This window comes from Leguminivora glycinivorella, chromosome 5 (assembly GCF_023078275.1).
Source record: "Leguminivora glycinivorella isolate SPB_JAAS2020 chromosome 5, LegGlyc_1.1, whole genome shotgun sequence".
Taxonomy (NCBI): domain Eukaryota; kingdom Metazoa; phylum Arthropoda; class Insecta; order Lepidoptera; family Tortricidae; genus Leguminivora; species Leguminivora glycinivorella.
In genome coordinates this window covers 21,206,996-21,225,863 of record NC_062975.1, presented here as the reverse complement: position 1 = coordinate 21,225,863, position 18,868 = coordinate 21,206,996, and the positions used below count along the sequence as shown (strand labels likewise).

At 37.7% G+C, this 18,868-nt stretch overlaps 1 protein-coding gene across 1 annotated transcript in view; it reads left to right on the top strand.

The window, feature by feature from the left end:
- Positions 1-18,868, top strand: part of LOC125226582 — a 509,615-nt gene that overhangs the window by 124,201 nt on the left and 366,546 nt on the right. The window contains exon 2 of the mRNA XM_048130586.1: positions 12,583-12,791. Within this exon, the coding sequence (XP_047986543.1) occupies positions 12,583-12,791 (209 nt within the window). The remainder of the gene's footprint in view (positions 1-12,582; positions 12,792-18,868) is intronic.

The window sequence follows — 18,868 nt, the reverse complement described above, 5'->3', positions numbered from 1 at the left end:
CTAATACTAATAAGTTACTGCGTAAAACTCAGAAGAATAGTAGGTACTTGCCACGCGACTACACAGATGGCGCCCCTCGGTCACTTGTTCATTTGAGTGAACGGCGTGTAGGTACATACTTAAAGTCCGACCGGCGATGCATGCCTATGTTTGCAACTTTAATTATAAGGTAGGATTACAACTCGGATTATAAGGTAGTAAATAAATATTATAGGTTAATCTTACACAGTTTGACTGAGTCCCATATCGCTGTTAAATCATAAAACTATTTTTTTAATACAGTTGCTCAAAAAGTGCCCGTTTTTTGGCTGTTTAGCGTGCAAGAAGTTGTATTTTACGTACTTGTGCATATAAAATATGAGTTCCATTTTACGACTACATACCGAGCTGTTTTAATATTAGTATATTTTACTAACATAGGTACACATAGTATAACGTAATATAACGTAGAACATAGATAGGTGGAATAAAACTACAAACATAGGTACTATTAAGTGACTAAATATTTAAAACATAGATATTTCATATGTAATTGTTTCCCTTTAGTCATACGAAACATAATTTATATCGTAATATTATTATAAAATTATTTTTCTACTTTTTTGGCACACTCAAGGATCGGAATAAAACCGTTGAATTTGAACTAAACTAAAAACTTTTATATTAATTTATTTAGCCTACACAAATTGACGTGCGAAAACTGCAAGCTGCTTGTAGAAACTGACTACCTAGCTAGACGTTTTGACTGAGTTCGTCTGACACGTTGAATACATTGATTTATGTTATATACCTGTGAAATCCATGTTGGATGAAGAGGGAATGCCATATTCCGTTTAGCCGAATAATATATTCTCGGAAAACCACAAATTGTATGTCGGATATAGGGCATTTGCTTCGCCAGTTACAGTACCATGTAACTACCGCGGTATTGTATGATATTGAATGATAACTATGCAATAGTCTACAACATTCGATAATATCAGACCGACAGGTGACGGTGACACGGCGTGACTATCATGGTATGCCATGGATATCGGATATTGGATGGGGGCTATGCGCAACAGTTAGTTTTTTTAAATTAAATGGCTTCAGTCCATTGGGACTATTTCGCTAGTGTCAAGGTGATATGAGCTAATTAAGTATTATTAATTTTTGTAAGGTAAGTACGACAGTGTACAGGGTTCACTATTATCTGGCTGAAACTTTTTATGCATTTATTTGATTCATATAAATAGTTCTTGGCAGAAGTCAAGTTTGGCAGAAACACCTTACGTAGAATGTGCTTTGACACAAATCATTTCGCAGATTTATGTAATACCGAATCGTCTGTTGCTGTCATAATGTTGATGAGCATAATAGTCTTCTAGTCGAACAATACATTTGCAGATAATATTTGTGCATAATATTTAGGCGGCATAAAGTTGTAATTTGCTATTTGATAGCGAGTTGGATGTGTTGGGGATGCAAGATACTCAACTCTCCTCCTCGCTTCGCTCGTCGTCGTACCTAACGGTGACTCTGGGGCACTTTTTCTTTTCTGATAGCGAGTAATAATTCTGATAGTGTAATATTATGCTATAAGATTATTATGGTACATACTATTATGCAAAAACCAAAGTCGACCAAAGTAATGTTCTGTAAAACAATATTCTGCCAAATGTATCTTATGCGTGGTAGTAATAATGCCAACTAAGTTTTCTGCAAAATTACCATTCTACCGAAAGTGTTTCTGCGAAACATGTTATGCGAAGTGTGTTTCGGACTAAAATTATTCTGCCAGATGAGGGTAACCCGTGTAAAGTGATTTAGCACTTGTAAATTGATAGCTAGATTTTACAAGAGCACGTGGACTACCGACCGTTGATGACAAAAACGTGGTTAAATGCGTTTCGAGATTAAGTCTTCATCAGCTTCTAACTACAATATTAGTTTATTGCATAATAAGCTATCTAGAGGTATCTATATTAACCCTTAAATTCACGACCTTAACAAAGATTTATTCAAACTTGAATTTTGACATGCTGTCAATAGAGTCAAAATTGCATGATGCATATATACATCACTATGCATTTAAGGGTTAATATTAAACAATGTGAATAAGCTAAAGAAAAATAAATTATTGAGGACACGAGACTGCTAAGACGGCACTGGAACCAGAAGTCCTATGCGAAAATAGCCTCTAGAGTGCACTACCAAATACTACCTCCAGTTTTTTACTTAATCCTGTTTTCCATTAAGCGGTAAGAGCATGCTACTTTCAAGTTGGAGGTTGCGGGTTCTAGCCTCGGTCGGTTCGTACCATAAAGTTTTTTCACAACTTATGTTGGAAATATCATTTGATATTTACCAGTCGCTCTTCGGTGAAGGAAAAAATCCTGAAGAAAAAGGACTAATCCCTCTATGTTGGAAAGTGAGTTCCTGGTTGCCAAGTTAAGGAGTCCACTCCATAACACTTCCATAAACAATACCAAAAGAATGCAGGAAAATACTAAAATATTATCGTATGGATAACTATCCATACTAATATTATAAATGGGAAAGTGTGTATGTCTGTTTGTTTGTTCGTCTTTCACGGCAAAACGGAAGAACGAATTGACGTGATTTGTTAAGTGTAAATAGGGATGGAGAGTGATATAGGCTACTTTTTGTCTCTTTCCAGCCGCGGGCAAAAGCTAGTATTTAATAAACATATAATTATTCTATTCATATTAATTTTATGCGATATCCGGCGTCGGAGAGTGTGAAAGCGCTTTAACAGCTTGTTTATTCTACACGGTGCAGGTGTATTGTACATATTTCGCTAACTAGTTTACAAAATGTTTAAACCAGAAACTTGTTTGTTGATTGATAATTACCAGGAATATTATATTGTTCTGTAGCAGTCCTGTTGTTTTGGCAGCTAGGGCAGCTGCAATATTTGTGTAGTCTCACAGATTTATGGTATCATACATTATTATTTTAAAATAAGAGGTTATTCATGCAAGGGCATATTTTCAAAAATAAAATAGGTGATGTAAATCATGTATGGACGACATAGGACACAAAATGTTTGGGCAATGCTAATTCAGGTGAACTAGTTTTTTTTTTTTTTTTTTTATTATAAATGGGCTTACTCTTGACCACAGACTAGCCAAAGGCAAAGACGTGGCCTACGATGGAGTGAGCTCGCCCAGAAGATGCCTGTTCACTCTTGATTTGAAGGTTGCCGGGTTATATGAGCTCGGAAATATAGCCGCCGGCAAGGAATTCCACTCCTTGGCAGTGCGCATAAGAAAAGAAGAAGCAAAGCGCTTCGTGCGGATTCGTGGAATATCCACCAAGTAAGGATGGAGACCTGCCGTGCGTCTAAGAGTCCGATGGTAGAATGGGGACGGTGGAATAAGCTCGTGTAGCTCTTGAGCACACTCCCTGAAGTGCAACCTGTAAAACACCGACAGACTAGCGACTTTCCGCCGATGGGCCAAAGACTGTAGCTTGGCCGTTAGCTTCTTGTCGCCAATCATCCTCCTGGCTCTGCGCTCCACTGAGTCCAAGTTTGGATTACCGCTAATACCGCTGCGCACGTAGGCAATTATGGTCGCGCGATAAATGATAAAACATCTGGCCGTTCCTATCGCACTATTAGTAAGTGCGATAGGGACGGCCGATGTTTTGTCGTCTATCGCGTGACCATGCGCGTGACCATGCTACCCGTGCAGGTCTTCCTTGCTGCTTGTGCTAACGGTCTGTTATATCGTTTTGATCCTCAGATGTCCAATTTAATGTTAGCTACAGAGGAATAGAAGAAAGGAGCGAAGTGTTCAAAAACAGAGAAGACCATCATTCTGAAGACCATGATTTATGCAATTTAATAAATACACTTTGTATCATCAGCCAGTATTCACGCTATTACATAATGTAAAGCCTGACCAGAAATATATGACTAGACATGCGCCATGTTGCGGAAATTCATAAGAACTATACGCTACTACGCTAGCTCTTCATACTAAACTGAACTGTCACTCCATTCATCAGAATAACAGCGCCCTCCTGATAATTGACATACACCCTGTTTTTATTGAATTCCGTTAACTTTAATGGAAGGTTCTTTAGATAAAATACAATAAATTTATCTAAGAAACTAGCGTCTTAACTAAACACGTGTGCGACAGCCTTTACCAATTCCTAATGTTATTTGTTTTGACATGTGCCGTCAATCACTTGACACTAACTTGAATGTTATTCTTAAGGGTCTCTCACACTAATAAATTAATTTATTATGTAAAAGTGATATACAGGTTGGTTGCTGATAATGAACCTAGCTACGTGTCAACATTAACGGAAAACAAAAAAAAAACAGTGTATATTTCTGGTCAGGAATATAATATTCGATGTTTGCATAGCTTTTCTAAACTTCAATACCAACAGATTTATTATTAAAGTTCCTTTAATATACTAGCATATGCTATTGGGTTTGTAGCTGCTCTAATATATTCTAAAACTATCCCAAAATGATGTGCAGAGGTTACTAATAATGTTCAACTTTCACCTCAAATTCCATTCAAAGTTGGAGTAATGCCCTAAATAAATAAACTGGGCTCCCAAATTGTGTGGTGGCGATTTGCGGCTTGCTGGCTTGATCAAACATTAAATGAAACGGCTTTTGGCTACGATGACAGACTGTAATTGGTGGCTAGAAAATTGGATTTGCTAGTTACTTTGGCTAATAGCACATTACTGCTAGGTTTTGATTAGAACACAGAATATATAATAGTACATGTACAAGTACAGAAGGCTCACTGCTTTGATGTTCACAAAATGCCGCCTTTCGTAATTCTTACCTACTAACAAACGGACCGCACGCGAGTAGCTGACATTGAGTTCTATTGCGCCGCGTGAAGATTATCACCACTGAATGGGCCGCGAATGCGCGGCCGCCGGCATGTACTTATAGCTTGGCAAAAGAATCGCGGAGTGAGCAGCCCCTAATTATCGTCTAAGTGTCGGTCTTGAAAATGCTTAATTTTATTTTGGACCAAACTGTGCAATTACTTTTCTATTTTAAAATGACTCCTCCTCCTTGCGTTACCCCGCTATTTGCCACGGCATATGGAGCCTGGGGTCCGCTTTGACAAATGACTCATATGTCAATCGTTCTAATAATTGAAAGATAAATAAATAAATATTATAGGACATTCTTACACAGATTGACTGAGGCCCATGGTAAGCTCAAGAAGACTTGTGTTGTGGGTACTCAGACAACGATATATATAATATATAAATACTTATATACATAGAAAACATCCATGACTTAGGAACAAATCGTTCATCACACAAATAAATGCCTTAACCAGGATTTGAACCCGGGACCGCGGCGTAGCAGGCAGGGTCACTACCGACTGCACCAGACCGGTCGTCAAGATAATATTATTATGTAAGTCCGAATTTTCTTCTAATTTCTTGGTCTTTACATTCCCTTAACTGTATTTATTATCATAACAGTGCCCACTTAGTCAGCTTAAGAGAATTTGCGAAGGATAACCTTCGAATCAAGTATTTGTCTTAGCATCGTGCCAAAGCAACTCAATTTAGGAGGACTGTTAGATAAATAGACTATGAATATTGGGTTATTGATTTTCGTTATAGGTAATGTTACTTTCGTGCAACCTATTTTGTTAGAAAACTAGCAAGGGGCTTAGTGTTTTTACTAGAGACCGGATTTCAGGTAGCGATTTAAATATTTATATGGATATGAACAGTGCAATTTTTTAACTGTGGTTTATAATAAGGTCTTATAATAAAATCTATTATTATTACATCACACACCGCAAACTTCGCTGAATTACATTTAAAAGCATTTAATTGTAAATAAAGGTTTGTATACAGGAAGCGAATTATTTTCATTTTTAGGGTTCCGTAGTCAACTAGGAACCCTTATAGTTTCGCCATGTCTGTCTGTCCGTCCGTCCGTCCGTCCGTCCGTCCGTCCGTCCGTCCGTCCGTCCGTCCGTCCGTCCGTCCGCGGATAATCTCAGTAACCGTTAGCACTAGAAAACTGAAATTTGGTACCAATATGTATATCAATCACGCCGACAAAGTGCAAAAATAAAAATGGAAAAAAATGTTTTATTAGGGTACCCCCCCTACATGAAAAGTGGGGGCTGATATTTTTTTCATTCCAACCCGAACGTCTGATATATTGTTGGATAGGTATTTAAAAATGAATAAGGGTTTACTAAGATGGTTTTTTGATAATATTAATATTTTCGGAAATAATCGCTCTTAAAGAAAAAAAAGTGCGCCCCCCTCTAACTTTTGAACCGTATGTTTAAAAAATATGAAAAAAAATCACAAAAGTAGAACTTTATAAAGACTTTCTAGGAAAATTATTTTGAACTTCATAGGTTCAGTAGTTTTTGAGAAAAATACGGAAAACTACGGAACCCTACACTGAGCGTGGCCCGACACGCTCTTGGCCGGTTTTTCTACTCTTTTTGAGTCGTAATCGAAGTTTTTACTGTCTAATGCGCAGACGAAATATTAAAGAAGAAGAACTGAAATAAATACACTATAAAAAAAATAACAAACATTTTTTTCATTATTATCATAAATATTCACCAAGCCATTCAAAAAGAGTTTTGCCTATGTTCCGATACATTTTATTAAAATAAAAAAATATTATAAATTATGCGATTCATATCCATATTAATATTTAAATCGCCACCTGAAATCCGCTCTCTACTGATTACTACCGGACGATCAGTTTGTCAGTTATCCGGCAACACGTTTACTTTTTGCGATTATTTAACTAACATTGTCCGATAATATGTGAGCACCTTTAGGACAAGTAGTGTAGCAATTTCGTGTCCTTCTGTTACTCCAAATAATGATGTGACCGAGATAGAGATATTGCAGAGATTTTCTATTTTTAAAGTTGCTTGCTGAAAAACTTCGTGAAATAAAGAAATTCTCCTATCAATCATATCCTTTACCATTGACAAAAAAAACCTTTTTAGAAGCTTTTATTTGTTGTGTCTACGAAGTTTCTTCATTTCTATCATCCTCAAATTACTTAGATAGTAATTGTATTAATCTTGCGCATAAACGCAAAACTTGGTTATTTAGTAAGTACCTAACTTTTCTACGACCTCTTTTCACTCATTTATAGGCAATTTGGTTCTTTTGATTGATTACAGACACAACATGTTGATGGACTTTTTACGGCTTGTAAATTTTATGTAAATAGAGATCACGGGGAAAAGTAACACAGATGATTTCAAACTTAACTACTTTGTCAACAACATTTACCTATTATTAACAGTCAAACACATTAACAGACGCATACAGACAACTAAAACAACAGAAGAAGGTAATGTGAATCACGAAATGGTGGGTCTATTTCGTGATTCACATAGCATAATGTTATGAAACCAACGGTACTGTAAGGTACAACCATCTGTACTCATCATCCTCCTTGCGTTATCCCGGCACATTTGCCACGGCTCATGAGTGCCTAGGGTCCGCTTTGACAACTAATGCCAAGGTTTGGCGTAGGCACTAGTTTTACTAAAGCGACTGCCATCTGACCTTCCAACCCGAAGGGTAACTAGCCCTTATTGGAATAAGTCCAGTTTCCTCACGATGTTTTCCTTCACCGAAAGCGACTGGGATGCGCACTGCCAAGTGCCAAGGAGTGGAATTCCTTGCCGGCGGCTATATTTCCGAGCTCATATAACCCGGCAACCTTCAAATCAAGAGTGAACAGGCATCTTCTGGGCGAGCTCACTCCATCGTAGGCCACGTCTTTGCCTTTGGCTAGTCTGTGGTCAAGAGTAAGCCCATTTATAATAAAAAAAAAAAAAAAAAAAGGATGTGAAACATCAAATGACATTTCGCACATAAGTTCCGAAAAACTCATTTGTACGAGCCGGGGTTCCAACCCGAGACCTCCGGATCGAAAGTCGCACGCTTTTACTACGTATGTACAACCATCTATACTCATCACACAAAAAACAATGGCACATACCTACCGGTCGTTCAATAAAATAGTAATTGACAGACATCAATTTAATACAATCACCGCACAGAGTACCGTATCAATGACATTAAGCCCTCCTTAATGGAATTACCGCCAGCCCGCCACCGCGGCCGCATGCTATATCGCTTACTGTTAAACGTATAATAACCGAGCCTACCGCGGACACCAATGTTCGCAAATAGCAGCCTGTGACTGGATAGAGAAAGATGCCTGGATTTTTTTTACATCGGTCTTCGCGGTAAGCCCTCAGCTTTTTTGAGAGCATAAAATACATAGAAAAAAAATCTGTTATATTCTGTGAGAACTAAAGATATGATGGACAATTTTGTTTATATATCAATATATTATTCAGATTTCAGATTTTGTTTGTTTATTGTTTCTTCGTTTACTGATCGTATTCTTTATATTATACAAATTGAAGATAAAAATGCTTCGGTATTTCAAAACATTTCCCAAGCCAAAAAAGTGGTTAAATTTTTGATAAAAACTCGGAAGACATATTTGTCGTCGTGGTAAAGGTAAACGAAAATGATGAAAATATTTAGATTTTTCTTTAACATAACTCTCATACGCGCAATTTAGTAACAAAAACCTACTCCGAGGCTTATGAAAGAAAAACATTAAATTATAATTATCTACAGAAACTCTCTTCAATAGGCTTGGTATTGCCACAATCACTTTAATAAACCATTAACTCAGTACAATATTTTACGCCCGCCGTTCCTGCTTGTTAACATATCGGTTACTGTTCCACGTGCTTGAATGGCTGTCAATTAGCACGTTTCCAGCTTTAACCAAAAGAGTTTTATTTAATTTGCTATATCGAATACTAATACCATTGTTCGTGAAACTGACGCCCTACATTAAATCGTCCTGAATAGGTACAATATTTTACTCTGCCGCATCCCCGCTTGTTAACGTTTCGGTTACTGTTACACGTCGTGCTTAAATGGCTGTCAATTAGCAAGTTTCCAGCTTCACTGAAAGAGTTTGATGCCATTTGTTTTATCGATTACTAATATAATTTGAATTTCACGTGATATCGACTGAAAAATTATTTGTCCATTTGTAACCCCGCGTAATGTGTTATAAGTTTGACGTGTCTGTCTGTGACATCGTAGCTTTCGAACCGATTTAGATTTCCTTAGCCTTGTTTGATGAAAATCGGCCCACTACACTATGCTGGGGTTTTTTCAAAATGTTGTAGTTGATGTAGGTCAGATTATGAGTAGAACAACTAAGGCGTTTGCAAAGCGGCAAAAATACTTAAACGCATGAAATTATTTTGTTTGGAAAGTAAAAATATCAGGTTCGAGAGGAGGCGACGAGTGAAGTGCTCAATTTGAACTGATAAAAAAGTATTAAGTAGTGGTTTTTTGTACTATCGTAATAAAAATGTGATCCCCTCTTTTTTTTCCTAGAACTTTTGCATCTGCTTGTGTTGAAAACGATAAATTGAAATTATTTTACCTTTTCTTCGTCTTGTTTTTTTTTCACTCTTTTTTAGCCTTGTTTAATCACTCAAAATATTATTTTTCAGTACAGATGGTGTTTTTTTACGCACTAGTGCGAGAAGTGGTTCATTATATTATGCCAGGTCGAAACTTCGGAGTACTGAAAAACGTCGTACGATACACGTGCGAAAAGGAAATTCGTAACTCGTGTCGATTTAAAACACTCCCTTCGGTCGTGTTTTAATTTATCGCCACTCGTTTCGAACTTCCTTTTTTACGCACTTGTATCGTAATGTACTATTTGCTCATTTGCTACCTCTTTATTACCAGTAAATACATTTATTATAATAATACAACGCATAACGACCCAATTACATTAAACTCTCCCTAATGCAATTAACACAGCCGCCATTACAGCATGTTAAACGATCAGCTAATGTCACACGAAGGTATTATAATTGCCAGCCAAATTGTGTTATGAACATGAGCATGCTGATATTGTAAATCCAGACGTCAGCAATTTTACTGGTTCTGCAATAAACAACATTTTATCCATCGACGGCGGCATTGACGAAATGACCTCGATACTTTTTGGACTACTAAACGCACCAACTGTGCGAGTATAACGGATGAAGTGCGAAAAGCTTTTTCTTCGTACTCTTACGGAAACGTACGAACGTGTCATTCTATTCCAGACAGTCTCAGTACAAGACGTACTGGCGCTGTCTGAAGTAGCATGAGAAATACGAACGTTTCCGGAAAAATACGATGGAAAAGCTTTTCGCAATACCTCTGTATCAAAAGTCAAAACCAACCAATTTCTCACCGGAGCCTATAGGCAAGGTGCCAGTAATAGAACTGTTTTATAACGGCCGGCAACGCACCTCCAACACCTCTGGTGTTTCGGGTGTCCATGGGCGGCGGTGATCGCTTACCATCAGGCGACCTGTCTGCTCGTTTGCCTCCTATCCCATAAAAAAAACATACATAGCCTGAGAAAAAAAGAAACATACATATCTTTGAGATCTGGAAACCTAAATCACTGACAAGAACACAACACTATGAGTGGGTATAGTGTTATTTGGCAGCGTTTAATTATAGATGATATAGATATAAGATGGGGATACGTTCCTTATTAGGCTCTCTAGGTCTGGAATATAGGATATCTCGCCGCGTTCGTGAGCCAGGCGGTAATTGCGTCCAGCAGCGGTTAATGTGATTGTTGCGGTCGCCGGTTAGGGTTACCGGTGTCTGGCCGACACGTTTGTCAATGGACGAGATTCTGAGGGCCTACCGCGAACCCCTGTCGCACTTGTAAATTCGGATGAAAGTGTGATAGGGCAGCGACACGTCGGACGTGGTTTGCAGTAGACTCGGAATACGGAATAGAAGTGAAGGTTTTGATTTTATTACCTATTAGACTTCTTTTTAGAAACTTTGCATACTCATAGCTGGAAATAACTTTTCCTCAAGATAATTCCGGATTGATTCGATCTTCAAGAACAATGCGTTCTGATCTCAAACTCTTCTCCTGAGAATCAATCCAACATTACATACCTCGAATTATAAGGGTACAGGTAGCCCTATAATTTATGATGTTACCTTGGAAATGTGAAGTAGAAGAGACAATTTGGGTATCTAATTAAATACCTTATAAGTATAAACAAACTAGGTATAAATAGGGAACAAATCAAATTATTTTATTGAATATTTTTTTGATTTGTTATTTCTTGTTTTTCAAGTAGTCATACTACTATATATAAATTATAAATTAAAATAGATATCATACACGAAATAAAAAACGGCAAGGCCCACTGGTGGACGGGCCGGGAATCAGGTATAATTTATTTCTTATACGTTATTATATATTGTCCACACAACTAGTCCCAGACTTTAAATTAGTAGGTTGGCGCGATGACAACCCCGGTTGAAATAAAAAGGAATAAAATCGAATTGGAAAAACCACAAATTGGTCAGGGCGAATAAACCAGGTCCATCCAGCAACAGTTGAATTTAATGGTCGCGGTTACCTGTTAAACCATGCCGACAGAGTTTCAGTATTTTTATTTTATTCAGTCAATCCCTTTAAGGCTGAGGATTTTGGCATCTTGTACTTCTGCTGATCAGAAGATCAGGTTCTTCAATAGGTTTCTACTTAACGCATAAGGGCTCGTGCAGGTTATTAGCGTAGATGCAGTGATTTTTTGAGAACACAATCTTAGACTTACCATCAACTTTACCTGTCATTGCCGATAGGCAATCCAAAGGTCCAAAAGTTGACGAACCTTTGGTCTTTTGTATCCGGACAACTTGAATCGTGACCGAAATATAAGAACTTGGTTTATCTCGTTTAGTCCGAATACGTATTGAACTTAAAAAAGTTATTTCAAACAATAGTTATAGCCGCAGCACTACTCAAAATACAAAATTAGTTTAAAATAAAATGTGATCATCTTGGCATTGGTAATATCGGACATTTCCTAAGGTCAAAAGATGAGTCACTATCATAGCTGTAACTATCTGTGATTGAAGTTAAGCGACTTATACTACCGAGAAAACGACAAATGTTCAACATACGGAAAAAAATCACAAAAAAAATATTATGAAGTGAATGATATTAAGTTTGTAGTAGTAGTAGTAGTAGTAATCACTTTATTGTGTACAACAGATTTATATACAGTTTACAGGAACAGAGGTACAAAGGCAAACTTATCCCTATAGAGGATCTTTTCCAGCTAACCTTAGATTAGATGAGAGGAACATTAAAGTAGGTAAGATAGACAAACTTACAAAAGTACAATAAAGGTCAGAAATAAACCAAAATAATATCCACAAGTAAATAAACTATATAAATACTAAATAAGGGATCTTTTCCAGCTAACTTTAGATTAGATGAGAGGATTATTAAAGTAGGTAAGATAGACACAAATTTATAGAAGTACAATAAAGGTCAGAAATAAACCAAAATAATATCCACAAGTAAACAAAGTACATAAATACTAAATAATGCTTGTATTGGCCTGTGTTATCAAAATTATTTTCTAGGTTAGCGACTCTGATTTCGAGGTGTAATAGAACATTACTCTAATTTAATGTTTCTCTTTGTTACAGACACGCTAGCGCTAAAAGACGTCCAGCTAATAGCGCCATCTGCCGTCCGGCTTGGCGACGAGGTGCAACTCGGATGCAAATGGACGCTGGAAGGCAACGAGACGCTGTACAGCGTCAAGTGGTATCGAGGCAGGCAGGAGTTCTTCAGCTATCTGCCGAAGGAGTATCCTTTCACGAGGATATTCCCGCAGCCTGGAATTGATGTTGATGTAAGTATGTAGCATGCATGCGCGCTTGTATATTGTACTAGCTAAGGTTGCTGGCCGTTGCCTGAACTATGCGCTGATGCGAACATTCTGCAGAGCGCATATAGTGATTGGGACACCGTAAAGCCTCCGCCACACATAAAGCGTTTCGATAGCGTAGCGTTAGTGGAGTGCAATGATAGCGGTGCGCAGGGCGAACGCTGGCGTTCCGCTCGCAATCCGCGCGCATTCCGCTCGCAATCCGCACTCGTTAGTTCCCGCCGGCGTCCGCTGGGCGCAACGCCAGTGTTCGTCCGGCGCACCGCTATCATTGCGCTCCGCTAATGCTCCGCCTACGCTTTCAAAACGCGCATGTGTGGCCGATCTTTAAGCGCATGGCGCTACAGCACTAAGAGTTTTGGACTTTGCCCAACTTTTAGTGAGTAGGAGACTGGGAGTAGTGAGACGTTACAAGCGCCCGGCAATACAGAGCGTGCTGCTATAGACACTGGTCCCACGGCGAGCTAGTAAGCTATGAGCTAACGGCTATAAAAACCGGCCAAGAGCGTGTCGGGCCACGCTCAGTGTAGGGTTCCGTAGTTTTCCGTATTTTTCTCAAAAACTACTGAACCTATCAAGTTCAAAACAATTTTCCTAGAAAGTATTTACAAAGTTCTACTTTTGTGATTTTTTTCATATTTTTTAAACATATGGTTCAAAAGTTAGAGGGGGGGGGACGCACTTTTTTTTCCTTTAGGGGCGATTATTTCCGAAAATGTTAATATTATCAAAAAACGATCTTAGTAAACCCTTATTCATTTTTGAATACCTATCCAACAATATATCACACGTTGGGGTTGGAATGAAAAAAAATATCAGCCCCCACTTTACATGTAGGGGGGGTACCCTAATAAAACATTTTTTTCCATTTTTTATTTTTGCACTTTGTTGGCGTGATTGATATACATATTGGTACCAAATTTCAGCTTTCTAGTGCTAACGGTCACTGTTAAATAAGAATTTATTCAAATTTTAAGAAATTTGTTAGATATCTCTACTGGAAGACACTTGGGTACTATCCCTACATGTATCCTACGCCATTTGTATTGGGAATGGTCTCCTACCAAAGTCTCGAAGTGCGTAGGCAGCTTGCTGCGATAAAATACTTTTTTAAGTTAATACGTGGATCAATATATTATAATCCGTTAATTTTAAGGTATTTACCATCACCATTTGTTAGAACCACTCTCAGACCTTGCATTACACTTCTGTTCGTAATACCCAGGACCAGTACAATGACACTACTGACTAGTCCTCTATATGTTGCACTTAACCATATTAATAACATAATTTTACATAATCCCACTCTTGACATTTTCTCGCAGACAGAGCCTAAGGTCCTAGCCACTGCAGCTCGCTACCTCGAGTCCATATCCACTCCCACATCTATTAATATTAATTGATTTTAATTATAAGCTTATTTCTATAGTTTTTAGTGTTTGTAACCCATAACTTGCATACCTGGATTCTCTGTAAATGTAAGTTGGTTAAATAAATGATGACTAGTATATTATCATGAACAACTTTATAGCAATGTGAAGATTGGTATTTAAGATCATAACTCAAAAGTTACCAAATATGAAAAGACCTTGCGACTTGTAGTAAATAGAATTATGCATAACATGGTTATCTTTTCACTGAAAAGAGTTAAAACCCTATCGCTTTAGTTTATTCAATAAATTGTTTGGTGACGCGTATTTTCTTGAGCATTGCACACGACCTGACACTCATGCTTGAATAAATGTTCATCGTTCACGAAACGCAGTCAGTAGGAGTAAAAGTAAAAAGTGTAGCAAACATTCTAAGAACAAATTAAATTATTTTCATAGAAAATATTTTAATTTGTATTTTAAGTAGTCACACTACTAATATACTTTATAAACATGAAATAAATGTCATATACAAAGAAAAAGTGACCAAGGCCCCCAAGTGTCCCGAGCTGGAATCGAACCAGCGTCCTCCGTTTACCGGACGGATACCTAAACCGCTCAGCCACCGGGTCACGAGGGCGTCACGAGCCTTCGGAAATGTCTTATACAATTTTCGACCCTTCCCTTCACTTTTTCTTTGTATAATGACATTAATGACATTTATTTTCTGTATATTTTTTACATGTAAAATGCTAAAATGATGCAATAAAGAATATATACTTACTTATTTTCGTGTTTATGTAACAAAAATTGGTAGGTAGTGGGAATCTGTTAAAGCGCACAAAAATAATGGGTATACTGTCCCGAATAGGGAAAGGGAGAAAAAATGTTGTAAGAGATTTTTGTGTCATAGGACAGGTATTCAAGTAGTCATCCCACCCAATTCTTCTTTTTTTCTTGTACTTGCACAAAACATGATACTGAACCAAACAGATAAATATGTATACTACTCTTTTTGTCCCCAATATTATATAAGAGAAGGTAGCTGTGTATTATGATCATAATTATTATAAACTTATTGAAAGGTCAATCTGTGTAAGTGCGTTTTTACACTATCCGATCCGATATCGGAGGTAGGACCTAAATCCCATACGGATACGGGGCCTGATTTATTATACTTTTACTAAAGCATTATACAACTCATTGTTTGTTGTCTAGATTGAACTAGTGTTATCTTAATCTTTGAAGTCCCCTTGAAGTTATTTCCATCGCCCCTTAAGAAAACAAAACACGTTTTAACTGTTAAAATCTATGCCTCAAAGAACAAAGGAAAACTAAAGTCATTTGCCCTAGCGATTAATTAAATCTTCAAGAGTTCCTTTTACAAGCTTAAGAACATATTTAACAAATTATTTGGGGTCTTCTTCAATGTTTTAGTTATATTATTTAAGGGTTCGAGATGATGAATTCTCCTTAACGTCGAGTACCGTCAACCAGGGTGACTTTAGGAAAATTTGGGGTTACTTTACTGGTGTTTGAACGGCTTTAAAATTAACATTATTCATTATTTACTGAAATTGTTCATGTAACTAATTAGATCAATAAATATTCTTGTAAATCTACCATAGAAAATCGCGAATTTACATACAGTATGACTTTGTAACTAAATTTTCAAAGTCGCCCCTGCGTTTTAAAGCCACCCCGGTTGACCGTACGTTAGTAGGTAGTCCATATTTTCCTTTTAACATATTGACATTATGGAAAATATTAACTATTATATACCCCTATATGGTTTAACATAATATATGTAAGCAATGTAAGCATTATAAAATAAGTATAATAGTATATTACGATACGAATGCGGAAAAGAGGAAACTCGAAACGAGCGACATCAAATTAAAATACGACCAAAGCACGAATAATGAAGAGTACTATCGTACCAAAGGGAGTGTTTTAAATCGACACGAGTTACGAATTCCCCATGGCCTTTTGAAATTTTGACCTGACAAACAATGTACTACTTTGCGAACTAGTGCGGTAAAACAACACCATAATGTACTGAAAACTCAGTTTTTTGTTCCTGTTCTCTTACCTATCATTAGATCGCACGTGTAATTTTTGTGAGTCAATAAGGATAAAGATATCAATGATGAAGGTAAATGATGAGCGAGCATGTTTGGTTTGGGCACACGTGTATGATATTAAAGACCTTTGTGTTGGCTGTAATGGAACTTAAAACCCGGTATTAGGAATACCTACGAAACGGATAAAATGGAGTTGTTCTCAAAAAATAGGGAAGTACCTAATTCTCCTGTCCAATTATTGTGTAACAAAGAGCGCATAAAATTTAAGCATACATCTAATAAGTAATAAAATATATTTTTTTCAAATTTATCATACAGCTATCTCATTTTCAGGTCAGCCATCAAGAAAGTGGTTTACCACTTTTCGACTATATTTGAAACACATAAGATCGAAAAGTGGTAAACCACTTTTTTAGCTGACTGTACTAGGCATCGGCACTCTGATTAAGTGTAACCTACGTTCCGACCCGCGGGGCGCCTTCGCTCACTATACTCAGTAGGTCGACAGACGCCGCTGCTTGCCCACGGAGAAAGAGCACGCGACGGCGAAATGAAATCTTCTTCGTTATCTATGGAGGTGTCTTAAGTGGGCGATGTCGATGAACTACGGATGATAGCCTATGCGATCGCCGTCTACTCAAGCAACGGTGTCAGAGTGCACATTTCATTCATATTTGCACACTCTGGCTAGTGGACCGTCTGCGGCGCCTCGCTATTGGTCGGACGAAGCCCGAAACTCTGCAGCTCTAAATAGGTGCTAAGCATTCTGCGTGCTTAACAAAGGGTTTTTTTTAAATCTGTAACTATATATTTCAAAATGCTAGTTAAATCCCCCACATCTTAAGTGTAGAGTTGTAGACTAGTTCCAACTGCATTATAAAATCCATAAATCTAGTATTTTATAGAAAAACAAGTCGAGACAAGCTCTCTCAACCGGGAAACTATGAATAATCGATCGCAGATTCCCGCTGACCGTCCACTTCGCTAGTTATTAATGAATCCAACTTTCATAGTTCACATCGCTTTAAAGTTGTTCATGATAAAAATTATACAAGATTTTCCGAGTTAAAATTTATTTTCCATTGCGATAGCTAGTTTAGTTTTGGCTTTTGCAAGAGTTTAAGAGTTAAAATTGGCCAAATGCGATTTTGATTTTATCTTTTAAGACAGAAAATTGTGACAAACAAGTTGAATTCTTTGTAGATGAAAATACAAGTACAGCCTCAAAAACAAGAATACCAATGGAATGTAATAATATAATCTAAATCGAATCAGAAATAACTTAGTTCTATGCTAGGTTTGACTTTTGTTTGCCTGAATTTGTTAAAAATGGTTATTTGTTATACAAGGGGGCAAAGTTGTATTTTAACGCCGAGTGTGGAATTGAAAAACGAGCAAGTGAAAGGATTCTATAGTTGTGAGAATAGAATCCTGAACTTGCGAGTTTTTTAACACACGAGAAGTAAAATACATTTGCTCCCGAGTGTAACACAAAACTTTTCCCCTTACTATAGCGAGGAAACTACAACGCAAAAATGCGTTTATCACTGCTTCCAGTAGTTCCACAGGTGGTAAATCATCTTTATTACTAGATTCACCTACTTTCATCAATTTTAAAGCAGCTAAATTTGACTTTATTCAAGGTCAAATTACTTTACCCACTAGTGGATAAAATGCGTTTTTACCCGCTGGTATTAAAGGACAAAACACGTGTTTCCGAGCTAGTGAGGGGAAAATATTATTTTTGCTCCTCGGTTATCAGTTACGTAAACCAGTCGGCGTATTATGCTTCCAATTTTACCACTTATCACTGTGGATAATAAAGCATCCGTCACGCTTTGGCAAATGTGTCAGAGCGAGAGTGACAGATGTCTTATACACCCTCCCTACATCCCTGCCGCTTCTTTCCACCATCGCCCTACGCGACAACATTTCCATCTCCATCATTTAGATGGCTGGCAGTCCTCAACTGTGCGTTTCTCCAGAAACTTCCTGCCCCGAACAGCTAAACTGTGGAATGAATTGTCGCCTGCGGTATTTCTGGACCGATACGACCTTCAAACCTTCAAGAAAAGAGCGTGGCATTACATCTTAAAGGCCGGCAACGTACCTCCAATACTTCTGGTGTTTCGGTTGTCCATGGGCGGCAGTGATCGCTTACCATTAGGCGATCTGTCTGCTCCTTTGCCTCTTATTCCATAAAAAAAATGCACGTGGATGTGATAAAGTTGGAACGATAATATGCCGGCAGACGTTTCGTAATTTCTATAAAAAAACGTGTGCGTTTGAACCTAGAGATAAATTTAATGCAGAATAGTATTTTATGCAACAGGCGTTTAAAGGAGGTCAAAAAAGACGAGTGGCGTGGGTAACAATTTGAGGCGAAGCCGAAAATTGTTGTTAAGACGCCACGAGTATTTTTTGACTCAGTTAAACACCGCTGCATACAATACTTTTTCTACGACCATGCACTTAGTTTTTAATAGTTTCCTTGAACAACTTTCGTGAAATTCACACTGTTTCCTGTATTTTGACGCGTCGGCCTCCCCTCTGTTCCTGCACTCACCCTGTCGCTCGCACTCCCCCC